Below are 19,660 nucleotides of genomic sequence, written 5' to 3' on the forward strand. Positions count from 1 at the left end.
TTCTGCATCACTGGCTTGAAAGGGAGCAGCAGTCATTCTTCCTACTCTCACTGTTCTTCGGAAGGAGAGAGGAAGAATCTGTTTCATTGCTAGGTGATTCCACACATCCTTATAGCACCACTGTTGAACAAGTACCAAGGTAGAAACAACTCACATGCCCACCAAATAATAAAATAATAAGCATGGCAGGTGTGGGGCTCATACTTGAAATTCTAGCCTTTAGAAGGCTGAGGCAGGAGGATTACTGGAACCTTAGTTACATGTGATCCAGACTTGAAAATAAAAGAGAAAATGAAGGCTATCAACACAGTAGAATATTATTTAATTTTTAAACATCCATGCCAGACATGTTAGCCTATGCTATGCTTATAATCCCAGCAATTCTGAGATAGAGGCCAAGGAATATCAGGAGTTTAAGGCCATCTTCAACCCCATAGTAAATTTGAAGTCAGCCTGAGCAACATGGACATCGTCTCAAATGAAAAGTAAAACAGGATAAACCTTGAAAACGTGTTGAGTAGCAGAAGCCAGATATATTCTGAAATGCCCAGAGCTAACAAATCCACATAGACAGACGGCAGATTAGTGGTTGCCAGGTACTTGGATAGAGGGGAAGCAGGGAGTGGCTGCTAATGGACATTGGGTTTCATTTGGGAGGGATGAAATGTTCTCAAGTTAGATAGTGGTGATGTTTGCTCAATTCTGGGACTATACTAAAAGCTATTTTGTACACACAGGTTGGATTTTATTACATATGAAGTATTTAATAAAGTTGTTACAAATAGCAAAAAGAAGTAACAGTCAAGATAGGACCTGTGACTTTCAAACAGTGGTGTAAAGTAAAATTATATACAGTGTTTCACACCTGCCCAACTTGCTTTAGGAAGGCCAGCAGAGCATTCCTTGTCAGATGAGGGGTTAGTTGTAAAGCAGGTATAAACAGACTTTGAGATGCTTCCTCTGGACTTGCGGGCTGCCTTGTGACCCCTGCCCACTCATTACTGTGTGACTGGCAAAAGTTCTCTGCCTTCAGAAGAGTTTTTCACATATCCCACTTCCCTCTGCTGTGCATGCCACTGTCCTGGAAACTCTGTGTCACAGCAGTTCTCGGGGCACAGGGCTTAAGGAGTGTTGAGTCTTAGCTACTGAGCCCAGTTATTCCATCCTGTCCTTTAGTAACGTAGAAGTCACATTTTGAAAATCTGCTGCTTTTCTCCAAATAAATTGCATCCCACATGGCCATTAATACAGAGAACATGCGGCATATACCACCTATCATTCAGCTCAGATCTAGAGAGTAACCTATGGTTTCATACGGTGCCATGTTTTGCTATGCCTTGGTGGGGCATAATGCCGGGGGAGTGCATAATGACCAAAGTTTTGTTTTTGTCACCAGAGTCCAGATAGCAGCTTATGGTCTCTAAAAGTTTGTGTACTCAGAGCTGAAGGAGCAGAGAGCACTAGCAGGGAAGAGAGGGCCAGGTCTAGAATTTGAAGGTTCCTGATCTATTAGGATAGCTAAAGCCAACGATAGTTGATATTTGCAAATGTGTCCTGAAGGTACTAAAGAGTCGTCGGTGTGGCTGTTGTTAATTTAAATTATATCCACATTTAATGTGAAAAGTATTTCATTATCATTTCCAAGTGTGGAATGAGTTGTGTCTTTTTAATTAACCAGGTTTCTGGGATACACAAATCCTAACAGTTCCCATGTTGCCAAATAAAAGGTTCCTATGGCCTATACCAGAAAAAAGATAGGCTCCCCGAAAAGTAGCAATGAAATCATTTTACTGTGTATGTAGCATTTCTTAAAGGGAAAAGTCAGGTGAAGAGTTAGGTGATTTTTGCACACACAGATCTTATTTCTTGATGACTGCTTAGGCTCACAGAGGGCCTGAGTGACTTTAGGTGGGAGAACCGGATCTGTTTGCTCTGGAGAAGCGAGCACAAGTCCTCCAAGGAGAGGCAGGGAGACAGATGGCTGGCTATTGTGTTACAGGCATCATCTGCTAGGTCATGAGCAAATATTAAGTGAAAAATATCCATGTGATTGGTGTGAAAGCACAGCCGCAACATCGGCAGCGCAGGAGGGATGGGAACTTGTGCACGTTTGTGTTTCAAAGAATGCCATGCGGACATGTTAGATATACAGGGTTAATTCATTTTAAACTGTGGTAAAGTGAACATTTGTCCCCATCTTTGACACTACTGTGCAATATTTTGAATGGAAATGGCCAGTAATGGCCCCTTTTTTTATTTTCCATAACAACACAAGCACTAAATTATAGCTGTGCAATTATGTAAACAATGGAAATGCTTCCAGAAGGAATCCTTCCTTTTAAATTTTCATTTTGTGTAATTGTTGGAAGGTTTAGAGCTGTAATAAACAAAATTATTTTACACATTTATCATTCTAAAGGTCAATTATAAGAGAACTAAAGAAGCAGCCCTGTGCAGAATGAGTAAGCCAATTTGTGCTGCCGTCACCATATGTTTTCCTTATCACGTATAGTTTTTCCAGTTACTGTGTACATAGCGTTCAATTAAAGCGATTCATTTGAGGGGCTGAATGCAGTTTGTGTTTATAGAACTGCGCTTTGGAGGAGAGGAAACAACACGCCTCTATTTGAATTACCTGATTTTTTGCAAGATCAGTGATAAGAGACAGATGTTCTCACCAGTTGCTTTCTCATAAGCCTGAACCTTGTGATAAGCTGCAAAGCCACAATTATCATCTTACAGTCTAGCTTTTGAAAGCACTGAGCATTGAGCTCGCACATGGACCTTTCACTAAAACAGAAAATGCCAGTGTGTGTCCTGCTTACCGTGTGGCAACAGGTCACAAGGTGGTTTCTTTCCAGCAGAAACAGTTTGTCTGCTCTGCCCTCATCAGCGTAAAGAATAAACCTGAGTCCTGTTCCAGGCTCCATTTGCCACTCAGCCTGTTGTCGAGTTTAATTTCTCGTTTAGTCTGTTTAGAATGTACAGAAGAAACCGATTCTTACTACCAGACTCGCTTGTTTGAGGCAGGTTATAGAATTCCTCAAAAGAAAAAGCTTAAAGAACGTAAAGATCTTGTTCCCAATTTTGCTTTTGTTTTTTTTTTTTTAACCCCCAAGTTATATACATGATCTCTAATTTCTTGTTAAAGAACTTATTTTAGGGGACTGATTGCTGGAGTTTTTTAATTTCTGGGGTAACATGATCAAAGAGACTTGTCTGTGTTATCTCTGAAATGTTTTGAGATACCCTTCCTCTATAGGTCATAAACATTCATTCAGTAAATTATACCAGCCGAACCTATGAAGTAAGTTCTGTGAGGTAAAAATGCTTTCTTATTGAAAACACTGCGAGCAATCCTGTTTACTCCTGTGTGGCCTTTGCCTCCCTGCACAAAGCACCTCTCCATATCCCCACCCCACTGCCCACTGCTGTTCCTGGGTGGCCCACAGTCTGTGACTCACTCAGGCCTGATGGCTCCACTTGTAGGGTTCCTCGTGGGGAGAGTCTGAACACAGGAAAATTTCCCAGCAGCAGTTATAGTGGTGGTAGCTTCGAGAGAAGGGGTCACACAGTAAGAAAAGCAGCCCCTTGCCCCAGTACAGTCTATCCTTATGACATTCTCAGGCTAGGAGGGGACAGCTTGACCACTGTCGTGGGCCCTGTAGCATTGCAAACCAGTGTTTTTAGAGAACTGTGCCTGTCTCAAACTAAGAGCTTCTGGCATCTAGTGATGTTTGTAGCAAGAAATTCAGCACCATTTGCTTGTTAATATTATATTGGTTTTAAGGAGTATATTCTGTTTCTGACAAAGGGTAATCGTTTTACAGTATAATTTTACATTTCAGAAAGGTCACTTTGAAAACATCTTCTAGGCAAACCATGCTTTAGAGGGAGGCATGAGGACTGCCCCTTGAGTGATGGGTATATAGTAACTGCCATTCTGTCTTGTTTATATAATAAAAGCCATGTCAGCTGAGAGTAAACAAGCAGAATGTGGAGAATTTTGTTTTGTATTTCCCAAGATTGATCTTAATACCTCGAGGTGGAGGAGTGGAGTGAAAGAATGGTTTTTCTATGAGTTAGAAATGAATGGAGCTCATCGTGGATGGCCCTTGGTTGAGAACATGGATGGCAGATGCTCTCCTGAGTACCATGTGGCTATTCCTAATTTTAAAGTGTTATCTCAAAGATAGACCCTTTGGACTGCTCCATTTCAGTGTAGATAAGCAAAGTAAGCCAGCATGTGGTGGTAATTTGGCTGACTGGTCATATGCCCCCCTCTTTAACCCCCACATTAACCCTGACCCAGTGTTGTCTTTGGTAACTACAGCAGAGGCACACTTTCCCTACAGGCTCTGACTTACGTGGGTGGCAAGTAGGGTAGGCTTGCCATCTGTTATTGTCCCTCTCTTTCCCATCTCTTTGCCCATAGAAGCAGCTTCAGTTGAAGTCACTGGCCCAGGTCCAGGGACTGGATGAGCCCTGTGACTTTATCTCAGCTACATGTGTATCTGCCATCTTTAGCACCAGTGATGATTTTGTAGTTTCTTCTGAATATATTTCCCCCCCTAGATCTTTATGCATATGTAACAACGAAGCAAGTTTTACAAATTATGGTTTCAGCTTGCTAAAGGATTCAGTTCCCAATTCCCAAAAACCTATTCCAGAAAACCGTCTTTAAACCAAAATTCTAAATTCCAGTGGTGAAAATGGCTCATTTTAGTTTAGTGTGTGCTGAAGATTTAAAAAGCCCATAGGCTTCAAGGTTTTAGCTCCTCATCTCAACAGATGGAATTAACGCAAACATAACAAAGCTAACATCATGACTGTTTGCATTATTAATCTTCAGATGCATGGCATTCTGCTACCTTGCTAGCCAGGTTTGCACGAATCCTTTCATTGCAGCATATGTCAACAGAAATGTGCTTCCATCTGCTGCTGGATAGCTTGATGCCTGATATTCTGAGACAAGGCCCCAGCACAATGCATACCTCTGTGAGTAATTACAGGTGTGTGGTGAGGAGCCCAGGGCATTAATCAGAGGCTTAATTATGAAAAAGGTAGATCTTTTGTTCCAGTCCTGGAGCCTAAGTCTACCACACACTTTCTAACCTGCAACATCCATCTGCTCAGTCCAGAGAATGTTTGTCTTGGCTGATAGGAACCCTAAAGTGTATCGCAGGACATGATTAAAGCAGGCTTAAATATTAACTGGGAGAAAACCTTGGTTCTAGTTTTTCTTCCATTCCTTCCTTTTATATCTGTTTCTTTCTATCTATCTATCTATCTATCTACCCACCCACCTAATCTTTTATCTGTAAATCATGTTCACTTTTGTATAAGAAAAATCCATTGAAATGCCAAACTTTTAAGTTTTAAGCTAAATTGCTTATCATATGCAAACACTAATATACTAAGTATTCTAAGGTCATTTGAAGCACAGAAATAGTATTATTTATATAAATTAAATTAATCTACTATAAGAAAAATGTCTTGGGAAAATATTTTGTGAGCACATGCAAGTTGTGTTTAAGAAGACAAGTTATGAAGTGAGATAAATCTGTTGAAGGGCCTAACATAACTTTGGAAATTAGCATGTTGCTATGCTTTGCTTTGATTTATTAGTTAAGACAGGACTATTTTGAAGGGCTTATTCAGATAGCCACACTGACAGCTAAGGGTCTTATGTTTTGCTATTTACTTATATATAGACAGTAACTATTGGTTGCCTGATGGCAAGTCAAATAACTAAAGTACTTCAATGTGATGGGTTTGATTTATGTGCCAGCCTAGAATCTGTGTATAAGAAGATTGTAGTTTTCATTCTAATCCCACTTATACATGCATACACTCACACAGATGGCTTTAGAGGGGGCCTGGCCATGATGGTGTGAACACTGCCCTGTGGTGGATCTGATCCCGCACAGGCAGGAGTGAGGGACTGGGGGTTGGGGGCCAGCCAGCCCTCCACAGGAGTCCATTATAGGCGCAGGATGGAGAGCTGGCGGGTAGATGCTCCTGATGCCGAACTCTGGCAAATGGCTGCTGTTGGCTTTGTGTTTGTACCTCCTGCGCACATCAGATCTGTGGCAACTCCCTGACCCCGGTGCCTCGTGAATGTAAGACCTTAACACTGCCCACACTCCCATTACACTATTAGAGAATCTTATAGGCAAAGGAATGGAAGTTTTAGATTCTCTAATAGTGTGCTTTAGCCTCTGGGGATTGAAGCTAAAGATAGAGCCCAGTTTTTATTTTATGGGTGTTTGTGGGGTTTATTTATATGTCCATCTGAGCAGTCCTGTAGCTTGTTCCAAGGAACCCATTGTCAGGTGAGATACAGGACAGATGTTTAGCGAGCCTCAGTGCCACAGGATGGGTTTTGGATAAGTCATCTTACAGTTTGTTGTCTCCATTTTCCTTAACAAGATATGTGTACAGGAACCATTGAAGTTATGCGCCCTGCACTCTTTCACTTAGAAACCTATCACCTTTCTCTGCTCTCTTATGGTGGTCATGCATGTACACAAAGAAACCACTTTGGGATTTTGTTCTTAAAATTACAGTTGTATTTCCTTATTTTCCTTTTCAGGATGTCTTAAACACTATCATAAGAAACTGTTCACCCCGCTTTTTCTCCCTGGGTTTGCCTGGTTTCTCAATGCTGGTCGGGGACTTTATCACTGCTGCTGCCAGGGTCCTCAGTACAGACATGTTGGCGGTGAGTATGACAATGTTCAGCATCCCAGCTCCTGGGAGACTTCACAATTGCTAACAAGGCTCAGATTTCTCCACTCTAACAGGTGTTGACTCATTAGTGCAATGTGAAACTGGGCTCTCAGAGTAGATACCCTGGCAGCTGATCTGTGAAATTGTAGGATAAGATGACATACTGGTACTGGAAAGGCGTTTCATCAAAAGGCCAAAGTGTGAGAAATCATATCCCCACTAATGTCAGCACGGTTACACGAAAGCAGGGCCTGTCTTACAGACCCTCATTAGTATTTGCCAGTATATGTCATTATAGAAATAAATGCAGTAAAGAGAGAATTTGACGTGTATGTCCAAAGTAATGTGTTGTTGTTTTGTTAAATTTAGTTTGGTTACTGTGAGTCTCATGGAAAGAAACAGAAGTGCTCTTCCACTTAGATTTAAAGTGTCTTTCCCACTTGTGCTATATGTACAAACTATTAATCTAGTGCGTCACCACCCCTTGAACTCTGTAAAGATGATGGTATTTTGTATTTGCCAGGGATTTACCCGAAGTCAGTATGAGTAGTCGGGATGCTAAATTTTGTCTGATATATGGTTAATCTTTCACTTTCATTGAAGGGTGATTAGGACTTGTAAAATTGATAATTTGTGATCATATTTTTATGCTCTAATGTCTTGTTATAAGGGAAAATTAGGTAAAGAGAAAGGAAGAGATAAGAACAAAAAGGAATAACGAGAAAAGGAAAAAAGGAGGAAGAAAAAAATGCAGAATTTCTTTAAAGATGTGACAACTTTTCTCACTTTGTTATTTCTTGATTGGAAGAAATCATCTCCAGAGAACCTTCTTGTTAAGGGTTAACCCTTCAAGTTGGCACTGAAAAAAAATTACACGACACAGACAGGAGAATCGTACTTTGTTAGAATTTTATTGCCTGCTAGTTCTTCTTTAGAACATGTTACAGCCCTTTATACGATAGCACAACACATGGTGAGTTCTCTGTTGACATGGATCTTATGCCTAGGTGAGCTATTTAAAGTAACCTTCCAAACATACATTGGTCGATGGGCATTTAAAAAAAATCATCACCTTTATGTTGAATCAGAAATGCAAAATAAAACCACAAGACAATAAATTCCATTGTTAAGAGTTGTCATCACAAAGGAAAATATTGTTGTTGAAGATATGGAGCAATGGGAATCCTTGTATACTCTTGGAGGGAATGTAAATGATATAGCCATTGTTGAAATTTGAATGACCTTAAAAGATTAATGTAAGTGGAGTTTTTCATTGGGACCACCAACTCCCAAACAACAGAGACTCTTATTAATTAAGAAAGCTCAGCCTATAGCTTAGGCTTATTTTTCGCTAGCTCTTATCACTCAACTCATTTCTGTATGTCTATGTGCTGCACCGAGGCTCATTTACATCATCTATGTACTTTCCATGATGCTTCTTACCCATCTGGCTCTTGATCCTCAGACTCCACCCTTCTTCTTCCCAGCATTCTCACTGCCCTGAAAATCCTGCCTAGCTACTGGGCACTTAGCTTTTTTATTATACCAGTCATAATGACATATATTTAAATACCATAAAGAAATATTTCACAGATTAATCAAACCATTAAGTGACTTGATAATTCTACTGAGATATATGGCCAAAGGAAGTAGAATCTGCATTTGGAAAGGCGAGCTGCTTCTCATGCTCACTGCAACATTATTCCCAGTTAGCAAGTAAGAGTAACAGCTTAAAGTGTGTCCATGTGTGGGTGAACAAATGTGACACTTATAGTAGAATATTCTTCATCCTGAAAAACAGAGACACCTTGTCCCTTTGACAACATGAGAGGTTCCAGAGGCCACTTCGCCTGGGAAATAAGCCAGACATGGTCCTGCATCATCTCTGTGACATGTGAGCTCTTAAAAGTCAAATGAACAGAAACAAGGAGTTGTCTGGTGTTTGCTAAGGGCTGGGGAGTAAATAGGGCGATGTGGGTCAGTGTAGAAAGTTTCAGTACATTTTTTGAAACCTCCTCTACAAAATGATAATCATAGTTAAAAATACTGTAAACTTGAAGTTTATCAAGAGAGTGTTCCTCCATGAGAAAGGACAGCTATCTGAGATGATAGGTGGGTTAATTAAGCTTAATTGTAGCTTTCATTTTATGTGTGTGCTTTTAACTATATACACAGACATACATGTTATACCTCTTAAATCAGTCATTCCCAACATTCCTAACCATAAAATTATTCCATTGCTACTTCATAACTGTAATTTTGCTACTGTTATGAATCGTAATGTAAATATCTAGCATGCAAACCCCCAAAAGGGTCACTACCCACAGCTTGAGAACCACTGTCTTAAATATAATTTTATCTGTCATACCTCAGAGATGAAGCTTTCCCAAATGGTGTTTTAAATGGAGAGACTATGAATATAATGGTTGTATGAAGGAGAGAACGACTCTTCTTGCTTTTTTGTATAAACTTCAGGTTTAAAGCTGTGCACCTGCTGAGAGGTGCTTGGAGGGAACACGCCCGCCCAGCCAGATTTTTTTAGGTATCACAGTTAATCAGAAATGTGAGGTTATCCTGCTTGCCCAGGCAACTAGAGAGAGAGAAAAGTACGTGCACAGGAACACATCTCCTGAAAGAAAAAAATCCCTGGATGCTTCCACACAGCAGCGATATTTAACAGCCAAGGCTAGAACCTATTCGAATATCCATTAGCAACAGAACAAAAACCATGGTGTGCACGTACTATGGAGTACTGTATAGCAGTTCACAGCAGGGAGCCCCAGGTCTAGATGGCTCTTTGACTGAGTATGAATCTGTGATTGAAAAGGACAAGAACTTTAGCTAACACTCCAAAGTTAGGTGGCAAGGAAATGGGCAGTTCCAGCAAGCGAGACCATCAGTCTCTTTGGAAAGTGTCCCAGAAGCCCTGTGATAAAAGGGCTCATACTGCAAGGGAGCTGTGAGCCGTATCAGATGCCTCTGAGGTCAGATGAGATTGAGACTGGAGGTGACCACTAGGTGTGGACCATGGAGGTCATTAGCCAAACTACTCACCATGCCTGCCTTTAGCAAACCTTAACAGTTCACCTCAGTCACTCTGAACTTCATGTTTAAACAAAGCATGCCTAGTGCCTTTCTCCATGATGTCATGGCTGCATTCCCAGCTGGCAGCACTCTTCCCCCGTCTCTCTTTGGATGACTACCTCCAACTCCCCTCCATATGGATGGCCTTGCTTTTTACTTGAAAAATAATGTTAAGTCGTTCTCATTTATCCTGCTCTTTCTAGATCACAAACACTGAAATGATTTTAAACAGCCGTGACAGAGCCATTTGCCTTTCTGATTCTAAATGGGTTTGTAGATTGGTTTTCATAACACCTGTTTACATCAAATGTAGAGATGTTTTCCATTCCCTGGAAATTTGCCTTTTCATTTAGACAAACTTCTTGTGCCTAAACATCCACCAGGAAAATAGCCATAAATAGTTTAGCACTTAATATCTAGAAGGAAAAATAAAGATTCCCTCTCAAAACCAGAACAAAGTAAAACATGTTCTTCAAGCTCCCAGCCTATGTGAAGGAACTTGGTGCTTCCCTCCTTGTGTGCAGGCACCCCGGGCAGAAGCTCTCACTCTCCTCGGCTCCCTCGTCTGCTTCCCAAATACCTACCGGAAGATCCCTCTGCTGCAGTCAGTGTCAGAAGGGAGTGAGGTCGGCACAGGAACGGAAGATGTCAAGGTACATAACCGAATCTTGAGTTTAGTGTCTACAGCTGGAGTTCCGTCACTGTCTTCCATCCTCTGCACTGATCTCCTTTCCCCTGACAGTTGTTGTGTCTTCTGAAAGCTTCAGCAGTTGTTTTCAGAAGTGAGTTGTATGAACTGTGAATGGCCACATTCACAGCTGCTGCAGTTAGACCTGATAGCTCTGTTCCTCTGGTGGTTTATTTTTTTATTTCTGTTTATTATTCCTAGGGATCATAATTATGTAATGAATCATCATGTGTAATAATTCTGTTAGCTTAGTTATACTACATTAGTGTAGCAAATGAATTTATAAGAAATAATTTCAACAAGCTAAATATTCAATCCCATTGGTGGCCTGATTAAATGCTACTAATAACCTGAAATTCCAAGTTATTTCTTGGGGAATAAAAGTAAGCATTTTTTTTCTGTCCTCAGCTGACATTTGGAGCAAACAGAAAGTCCCAGCACCAGTCAGTCAGTCCGTAACCCTGATTATAATCTGTAATTCAATGTGCAGTGTGTAATACAATCAAACTAAAATGGAGATTTTCCTATCTGGAGGTCTCAGATGCTTTGCTTGATTTCCACTGGATCCCTAGAAATGCTGTGCCGCAGGTTGGCTCGGTTACCCAGGGAGGCACTTGCTGCAGTGAGCCCAGTTCTCTCTGAAGGAAGGGCTGCCCGAACTCCCTGGCCTTGCGCTAGCTCCAGGGTGCCTGTGACATGGTCAGCACATGCGGGAAACCAACAATGACATCAAATTTTCATTTACTGAATTTTGTGTTTTTAGCATTACCTCATAAATATTTTACTGAAGAATGCTACCGAGGAACCAAATGAATGTGCAAGGTAAATGATGAACAAGAGGTAAACTATGTTAGAATTGTAAGATGCACATTTATGTATAAACAGCTCATGTTTTGAAAAATCCTTTCCATTTCTCTTACACACAGTGAAATGTATAGTAAACATTATGTCAGAAAAATGCTATGCTTAGCTACTTACATGTCATTATTACTAGAGAAAATAGTAAGTTTCAGAGTAAGATGGAATATGATTTTACATAAGAACATGCAAAATTAGAAATAAATAATGTTTTCAGATAGAAGCAGGGTTTAAGGAAACAGTTCATAAAGGCTGTATGTTTTGGGCCGAGATTCTGGGCTGATTTGTGCCTCAAGAGACATTTGGCAATGTGTAGAAACATTTGGGTGTTTCTGCCAAGCATCTAAGACTGCTACCGTATGTGACCAAGTAGGAGGCTTTCTAGGCCAGCTATGTGATAAGAAATCCTGCTCCTCTCAAGGTGTAGGCCAAAGCTGGGAATGCTGAGAGAGGCGAATATCCATCTCTCACTCAACTTCCAGCCTTGGAGGACCACTTTAGTCTCTGACAGCCTTGTGACAATTAGCACATGCCTTGGCCCTTCAGCACATGGGAAGACAGAGGCCCTAACTTTATTGTCTTGTGAACTCTGGTGATTTATTAACTTTTGTATTTTTCTGAGCTTCACTTATCTTCAGTAGATGACTTAGTCCAGTTTTTCCTAGTCTGCCATTTTCAGAAGCTATGCGTGTATTACCAGTTTGATAACATTGACCTAAACTTGGGTATGAGATACCCCCATCTTGATTTATAGGTTCTGATTCAGGTAATGTTTTGTTCAGGAAGTTACATTATATCCAGTTATAGTCCTATCATGCTTTCACCATGTTTGGATGTCAGGCAAAGGAGTTACGAAACAAGTAATGTATTCTTCTCCACACTCAGAATACCGTTTGCAGCAGTAGGATTAGTATCCTGTATCCAAGAATTTGTCCACTTCATCTTTGATGTTAAATATTTTGTGTATCCTCTGGTTGTAAGGCTAGTCTTGTTAGATTTGTCACTGTTGCTAGTCTTCTCAAGCAGGAAGGTTTTGTCGTTGCTTACCTCTATATTTGTTTTTATTTTCAGCTTTGGACTCTTTTGTACTCTTCTCCTTGTGATGTTCTTCTTTTGTTACTTTTGAAATTTGTATACTTGGTGTATTTTTTAACTTTTTTCTTTCAACATTTAAGACTATATGCTTATTATTAAGGGCTACCTTTTCCAAAGCTTATAAGTTTTTATATTCAGTATTTTTAAATTCCATTTTTTTCTACTTTTCATTATGATTCCTTCATGAGATCAAGAGGGTTTTTAAATTAATTTCCAAATATGGTTATTTCTATCTTTTGAAATGTTTTAGACTTAATCTAATTTTTTAATTTTGTATAAATTAATGTTTTGCTTAGAACTAGAATTATGAATGGATGTGAGCTATGTGTGGATGCTGGAAACTGAACCTCCTAGTCCTTTGCAAGAGCAAGTGCTCTTAACCACTGTCCCATCTCCACCCTCGTCTACCTTTTTTTGTCTCAAAATATGTGTGTGATGATTGTATTTAAAGTGGTTAATATTTGCCTTAGGACCCCATGTGTAGTCAGTTTTAGCAAATGTTCCATATATTCTTGAGAAGAATGTTCATAGGGGCTGGAGCGATGGCTCAGTGGCTAAAGTGCTCTTGGTGTTCTTCCAAAGGACTCGGGTTGGAATTTCAGCACCCATATCACAGCTCACAATCTTCTGTAACTCCAGTCCCAAGTTGTCCATGCCTTTTCCTAGCCCCCTTTGGCAGTACAAATATACATGCAGCCAAATACTCATAAGAATAAAATAAAAATGGAAAACATTATACTTAAAAAGAGGAAGAAGAGAATGTACATACTGTTCTTTAATCGTGAGGTATACTGTTCTAGATGTAGCCTTCCAGTGTTTCACATAGTCTGTATTTCTTCTGGAGTTTGTTTTGTTTTTATTAATTTGATCACTTACTGAAAGGTATATTAAAAGCTTTCCACCGTTGTACTTAACCTGTTTCCTGGAATTTCTGTCAAAGGCTATGATGTTATTAGTTGCATAAGCATTTGGAATTGTCCTATCTCTGTAGTGAGTCAAGTGTATTTCTGTTTATATGGCCCTCTTTATTTCTATGAATGTTTTGTTTTATTTTAGATACCCACTTTACCTGCTCCTAATTTCACACTATATAATACTTTTTATCTTTTCTAAATGGCTTTTCTTTATTGTCTTTATGATGCCTTTGCAAAAGCTGTATGTATCTGGATTTTATGATTGTATAAATTTGTGTGATCTTTGTCTTTTAATGGAGACTTTATTTTATTACCAGTGATCTTTTTGGCTGTGTTTTTCTTCTTATTTAATATTTTTAATTGGAACTCCTAAGCATTTCTCCTGTTTACTACATTTTTTCCTGCCTCTTCCTGCCTCTTCTTCTATGCCTTTTCCCCTCTCATTTGGCTTTTAATTTTTCCATACAATTTCATTTCCTGGATTTCCATTCAGTTCTCATAAAGGTTATTCTAGATATTTTACTGTGATTTTTAATAGTCTTGAAATAAGTTTGTCTTTTCTCACATCTACACATGCATGTCCCCTACAACAGAATCTGCTTTCCTCTGGCCAGTGCTCCTTCCCTGTGCTAATTCCCCTTCTCTACCTAACTTCTGCATATTAAAGTGACCCAATCTTTCCCCGTTACTGCCTACCTGTCTCGCACTTTCTAGTCAGTCTATAACTGCTTGTTGATTATCTCCAATTTATTTACCTGACTTTTTTTTTGTTTTTAAAGACAGAGTTTCTAAATAGCTATGAAGCCAGCCCTGGAACTCACTCTGTAGACAAGGCCGGCCTTGAACTCACAGATATCCACTTGCTTCTGCCTCCCAAGTACTGGGATTAAAGGCATGTGTCATCACTGCCTGGATTACTTGGCATTTTTAATGAATTTCTTACATAGCCAGGCTTAGATATTGAGCTGCGTACTTGATGCCTTAAGTTAGCTATCTTAACATCCGAATGTAACACAACCATAAATGAATCTTCCAGTGCCTTCTGACAGCCCCTACCCTATTAAGCATGATGCCCCTCAGATTTCATCTCAAGAAATGAAAATATTTAGTTAGGTTTTCAGATCAAAGTCTTGTGGAATATATCTGATTTTTTTTTAATCTTCTTATACCTCTCAAATAATCTTTGTAATTTGTTTCCCCTAATTTGTTCTATTTATGGAAAGTCACATTTCTCTGAAGAATAACTTATATTAGCATGGTGTTTAGAAGAAATAACAGTGAAAATGTATTTTGAAAGTTACTTTAAAAACAAATACAGTGTTTGTCTTACATTTGAAGTATATGCTGTACATACACTTTGCAAGGGAATATTCAGTAATCTAAGAACCATGCCTTTTATTCCTCCTCAAAATTATCTTAACAATAAGATGTAATAACAGTTGAGAGTCAACAAAAATGGGTGACATGGATTGTGGCAGTTAACAAAAAATCTGCCACTTGTTTGATGAAATATTTAAGTACTAACTAGCATTGATGATTCTGTTTATCCTAAAAACTGGCCCCCTGGAAGTTCTTTATCTTTTCTCTCATGGAAGATGGTCCATTAGTATAATTGTTGCTTCTTTGAATAAATAGATTTATTTTGTCATTTTAAAATACATTGAATTTCATCAGTGTTTTCCTCCCTTTGCTTCTCTTTTGAAAGATGCATTGCCATTTGCTCCCTCGGGGTCTGGATCTGTGAAGAGCTTACACAGTGTGCCAGCCATCCTCAGGTGAAGGATGCCATCAATGTGATAGGTGTAACTTTGAAGGTATTCTCATTTCTTAATGCTTTTTTGACATCAAGCTTTCTTCCAGGATTTTAATGATTTTAACGAGTTTTAATTTTAATTAGTCCATTCTTGTAGCTCCTTACACTGTAGAGAGACAGTGGTTTAAAAGTCCCATTCTGAGTCCCATGGTAAATCTTCTGTGAGGCTGCTACTGACTGCCTCACTGGGACAGCTGTTCTTAGGTCATTTATAGTTTATTTGTGAACCAAGCCTAGGCCAGTTGGACATCTTAGGGTATAATAAAGTGAGGTTTCAATCTGTGGCCTCTTTGTCATGACTGAGATAGGAGCCTGCAGCTTCCCCTTAGGAACTTGCATGTTCTCTTGCTGCCTGAACATAAGGCGTTTGGAGCATCTTCCTTCTTTGCTTTGTTATTGAGAGATGTGCAGTTTGTTGAGCATCACATTGAACTAGAATATTGGTAATCTCCAGATACTTTTTCAAGTTTCTATGATAGCTCTGCAAGGTGAGCACCACAATCCCTGTTTTACAGCTGAAAAGCACAGGAGGTCCTCTCCTATTTATATATTCTCAGCATGATGACAAAGGCTTTGCACATTTTACCTCTTTGACATCCACCTCACAAAAGGAAGGAATAAAGGAAGTGTTCAGGAGACTTGGGACATCAGGCAGTGTCTTAGTTACTTTTTCATTTTTATAAAGAGACACCATGCTGAAGCACCTTATAGAAGAACGAGTTTGTTGGGGCTACAGATGCAGAGGGTCCATGGCCATCATGGCAGGGAGCATTATGGCAGGCAAGCATGGTACTGGAGCAGTTGCTGGGAGCTCACATCTTAACACAGCAGCCATGTGGTAGAGCGAGATCTACCTGGGAATGGCATGGGGTTTTGAAACCTCACCCACAGTGACTTATTTTTCCAACAAGGACATACTTCCTATTCCTTCCCCAACAGTTACAACTACTGAGGACCAAGTATCTAAACATATAATCCTATGGAGATCGTTCTCATTCAGACTGCCACATTCCACTCTCTGACTCTCATACATGTGTGGTAAAACATAATGCAAACTGCATTCAGTCCAACTTCATAAGCCCCCCATAGTCTTTCACAGTTTAAAAGGCTAGAGTTCAAAGTCTCTTTTGAGACTCAAGTTAATCTCTTAACTGTAACCCTTATAAATTATAAAAGCAAATGTAATATTTCCAACATACAATAGCACAAAATATATATTTATTATTCCAAATGGGGGAAATCAGGGCATAGTGAGGAAATAATGGAATACTGAAACCTGGCTGAACAAACTTCAAATCCTGTAGCTCTGTGTCTGCTGTCAAGGTATTAGATGGCTCTACCTTTCCAGTTTTACTGACTGAAGCATGTATTAGCCTGTGAGGGTCATTTTCATTCAGGCCATCACAGACAACTTTGGGAAACACACCCAGAGTCACTGAACATTCCCTAGTCCGTGAATCTGCTTTTGAATCTGCTTTTACACATTTCTTAGTATGTTATATCTATATTATTTTATTTCCTCTGGTAGGAAGTCATTTGAATGATCCCTGTTTCTCTGTGTGTGAAATGAAGATAGCTTCTTCCTTACAGGGCTGTCAATGGCAATTTGTCATTGACAAAATGAGTTACATTTGTGCAGAAGGTTCAGCACACAGAGTCCACTCAACCATATACTCTATTTTAATTTCCTCAAGTTGTCAATAGTATGATTTCTATTAGCTGAATACAGAATTTTAAACTTTGCCTTTTATTTTCTAGGCAAACAATGACCACCTTTTTCTACAGATATATAAATAACGTAGGTGATTCCAAACAACCAGCAATGTAGCATGATGGAGTGGCCATGTGAAAATGATGTTAATTGGACATAGTTGTCATCAGTTGCACATGAGATATGCGTGTAGAGCTGGGAAGAGCAAACGGCCCTGTTCTTCCTCCAGCACATACACCCGCTGAGCTGCCCTGTTTACTTGGTTTTCTTTTTTTTTTTTTTTCTTTTTTTTTTGTAGTTTCCTAACAAGATCGTGGCTCAGGTAGCCTGTGATGTTCTTCAGCTGCTGGTTTCCTACTGGGAAAAGCTTCAGATGTTTGAAACTGCTCTACCGCGAAAAATGGCCGAAGTAAGTCCTTTATCTATAAAGCTAAAGCATCCGCATTTCCTTTTTAATAATGTATTTGATATCTAATTAACTGTATATCCTCCAATAATTGTTAGAGAAGCAACTATTAAACTGCCATGTGAGCCCCGTTTTTAGGCAGTGTTGGCTGGGTCGTCTCAGCTGCAATTTTAATCACTGTGCAAAGAAGCCTGCAGTGTTCCAGGGCCGAGGCTGATGCTTGGAGAGTTTGAAAGGCAGACACAACCACAACAAAGAGACCTTTTGTAGGTTGGGTTTTATTCATTGAAAGTAATTTGGATGGTGCCAACAAGGAGTAGGCAGCTGGTTTAATGCCTTCCGTGCAGGGCGGGGGCCCGGCTGTTGTGTAAAGCAAGAGTTGTTCCCAGTCTAAAGCCCTGGGCCACGCTTGCTGCTGTGGCATGGTTACTCGGCTGTAATGAGATCAGTGTAGTATTAACCTCTGAGGGGGAGGTGGCCAGGAGAGGAGGCAGGAGGAACAGGAAGTACTCAACCACAGCTTCTGGAAGGTTGGCTACAGCCAAGGGGTCTTTGCTAAGAGCCTAGCAGGGCCTAGCTCACAGGTGCCTGTGATAAGGCACACTTGTGCCTGGCAGTTTTTATGACTGTAGTTATTCAAGCAAGCCCTGTTTTTTACCCATCCAGTAGAGACTCTGAGGAAATTTGATTTGTCCCCCTGACAGTTGGCAGGGAGAGAGAATAGGTGATACAGATTCATTTTCTCCCAGCCCTAGACAAACTTCTTTGGTGGAGATCACTTTGTTCTCTCAGAATCACATCAAGTCACAAGTGGTTTGTGACCTGAAGTGACCTGGAATGAAATAGGCCTTTTACCCCACTGCAGAATATAAAGTTGGGTTTAGTGTCACCATGTAATTCTCCAAACAGGACACCTGTGAGAATGAATGGCATACTGTGATGTGGAAACAGGAGGTGGAGGCCTATGCTGTAGCAAATGGGAACCTTTTTATAATTATATTTGAAAACGTTTTCTTTTTTCACTTCACTGGAAATGTGGCACTAATAGTAGATACTGGGTGACTATAGAGCAGACTAATCCTTGCTTTGAGTCTCCCACCAAAGAAGTAGAAATCATTACATGATCATTATTTTCAAATCTCCTACAACTGGCTTTCATCTTTCTATTGTTATCCAGTGAGTAGGTACCATGATGTGTTTAGTTGCAAGGTATAATGTAAAGATTTGCCACTCGTATTAGTTTAATAAAATGCTGATTGACCAGTAGCTAGGCAGAAAGTGTAGGCAGGGCGGCCAGACTAAGAGAATTCTGGGAAGAGGAAAGGCAGACAGTCAGTCACCACCAAATGCAGAGGAAGCAAGATGAGAATGCCTTACTGAGAAAAGGTACCCAACCACATAGCTAAACATAGACAAGAATTATGGGTTAATTGTCAGAGCTAGTTAATAGTAAGCCTGAGGTCAAGCAGTTTATGATTAATGTAAGCCTCTGTGTATTTCTTTGGGACTGAATGACTACGGGGCCTGGCAGGACAGAAACTTCCGTCTACAGAAAGGTCATCTTGGGATTCTTAACATATGGCTTCCAGACTATCATGGTCTGTTTAATTGGGTTTTATCTTTTATACAGATCCTCGTGGCCACAATTGCATTTCTTTTACCAAGTGCTGAGTACTCCTCAGTGGAAACAGATAAAAAGGTAAGTGACATGTTGGGTAGCTTTCTCCACAGTTATTTTTAATTATAAGACGGAATGATAACTAATATTACAAATGATGGTGTCATTTACTATATTATATGTTTGCTTTTACGTTTTTCCTATGAAAGCCATTTTTGTTTACTTACTTACCCTGCATTTGTGTGTCCATTGAATATTGAGCAGGGACAATTTTGTTTATTTTTACATGCCATGGGTCCTAAGGGCCATAAAGTGAGATTCTGGATATGTTTCTCTTTCTAGTTTATTGTGTCCTTGCTCCTCTGCCTCTTGGACTGGTGCATGGCTCTGCCTGTGAATGCCCTTCTCCACCCTGTGTCCACGGCGGTTCTGGAGGAGCTGCACCCACCCCGGGCTCCCTTATTGGATTATATATACAGGGTGAGTCTCCTCTAAGCCCTGGGCACATACAGTGAACCTACAGATTAAAAATTACCAAAATGTTATCATTTATGTATTTGTACCTTCTGAAAAGGACCTGTGGAAGGTTAAGTATTTGAAAAGAAATGAATAATTAATGAATAAACAGAATAGATACAATTGTAGGAAGCCAGTAGTTGCCAAGGTGGCGGTGCATACATTTCACATGACCGTCATCTTTAAACACCTGCTGTTTGATCGGAATGCTCCCAGTCTTCATGG

At 39.9% G+C, this 19,660-nt stretch overlaps 1 protein-coding gene across 3 annotated transcripts in view; it reads left to right on the forward strand.

Annotated features, from left to right (window-relative positions):
- The window catches only part of Ralgapa2 (Ral GTPase activating protein catalytic subunit alpha 2), a 273,816-nt gene that overhangs the window by 151,912 nt on the left and 102,244 nt on the right, over positions 1 to 19,660 (forward strand). For all 3 annotated transcript variants that reach the window (XM_041670313.1, XM_041670314.1, XM_041670315.1), the window contains 7 exons: positions 6,596 to 6,724; positions 10,341 to 10,469; positions 11,268 to 11,326; positions 15,077 to 15,185; positions 17,194 to 17,304; positions 18,932 to 19,000; positions 19,262 to 19,399. In XM_041670313.1, coding sequence (XP_041526247.1) covers positions 6,596 to 6,724; positions 10,341 to 10,469; positions 11,268 to 11,326; positions 15,077 to 15,185; positions 17,194 to 17,304; positions 18,932 to 19,000; positions 19,262 to 19,399 — 744 coding nt within the window. The remainder of the gene's footprint in view (positions 1 to 6,595; positions 6,725 to 10,340; positions 10,470 to 11,267; positions 11,327 to 15,076; positions 15,186 to 17,193; positions 17,305 to 18,931; positions 19,001 to 19,261; positions 19,400 to 19,660) is intronic.

The sequence above is a fragment of the Microtus oregoni genome, unplaced genomic scaffold (assembly GCF_018167655.1).
Source record: "Microtus oregoni isolate MIOR12 unplaced genomic scaffold, Mior012 000020F_ref0000438, whole genome shotgun sequence".
Taxonomy (NCBI): Eukaryota; Metazoa; Chordata; class Mammalia; order Rodentia; family Cricetidae; genus Microtus; species Microtus oregoni.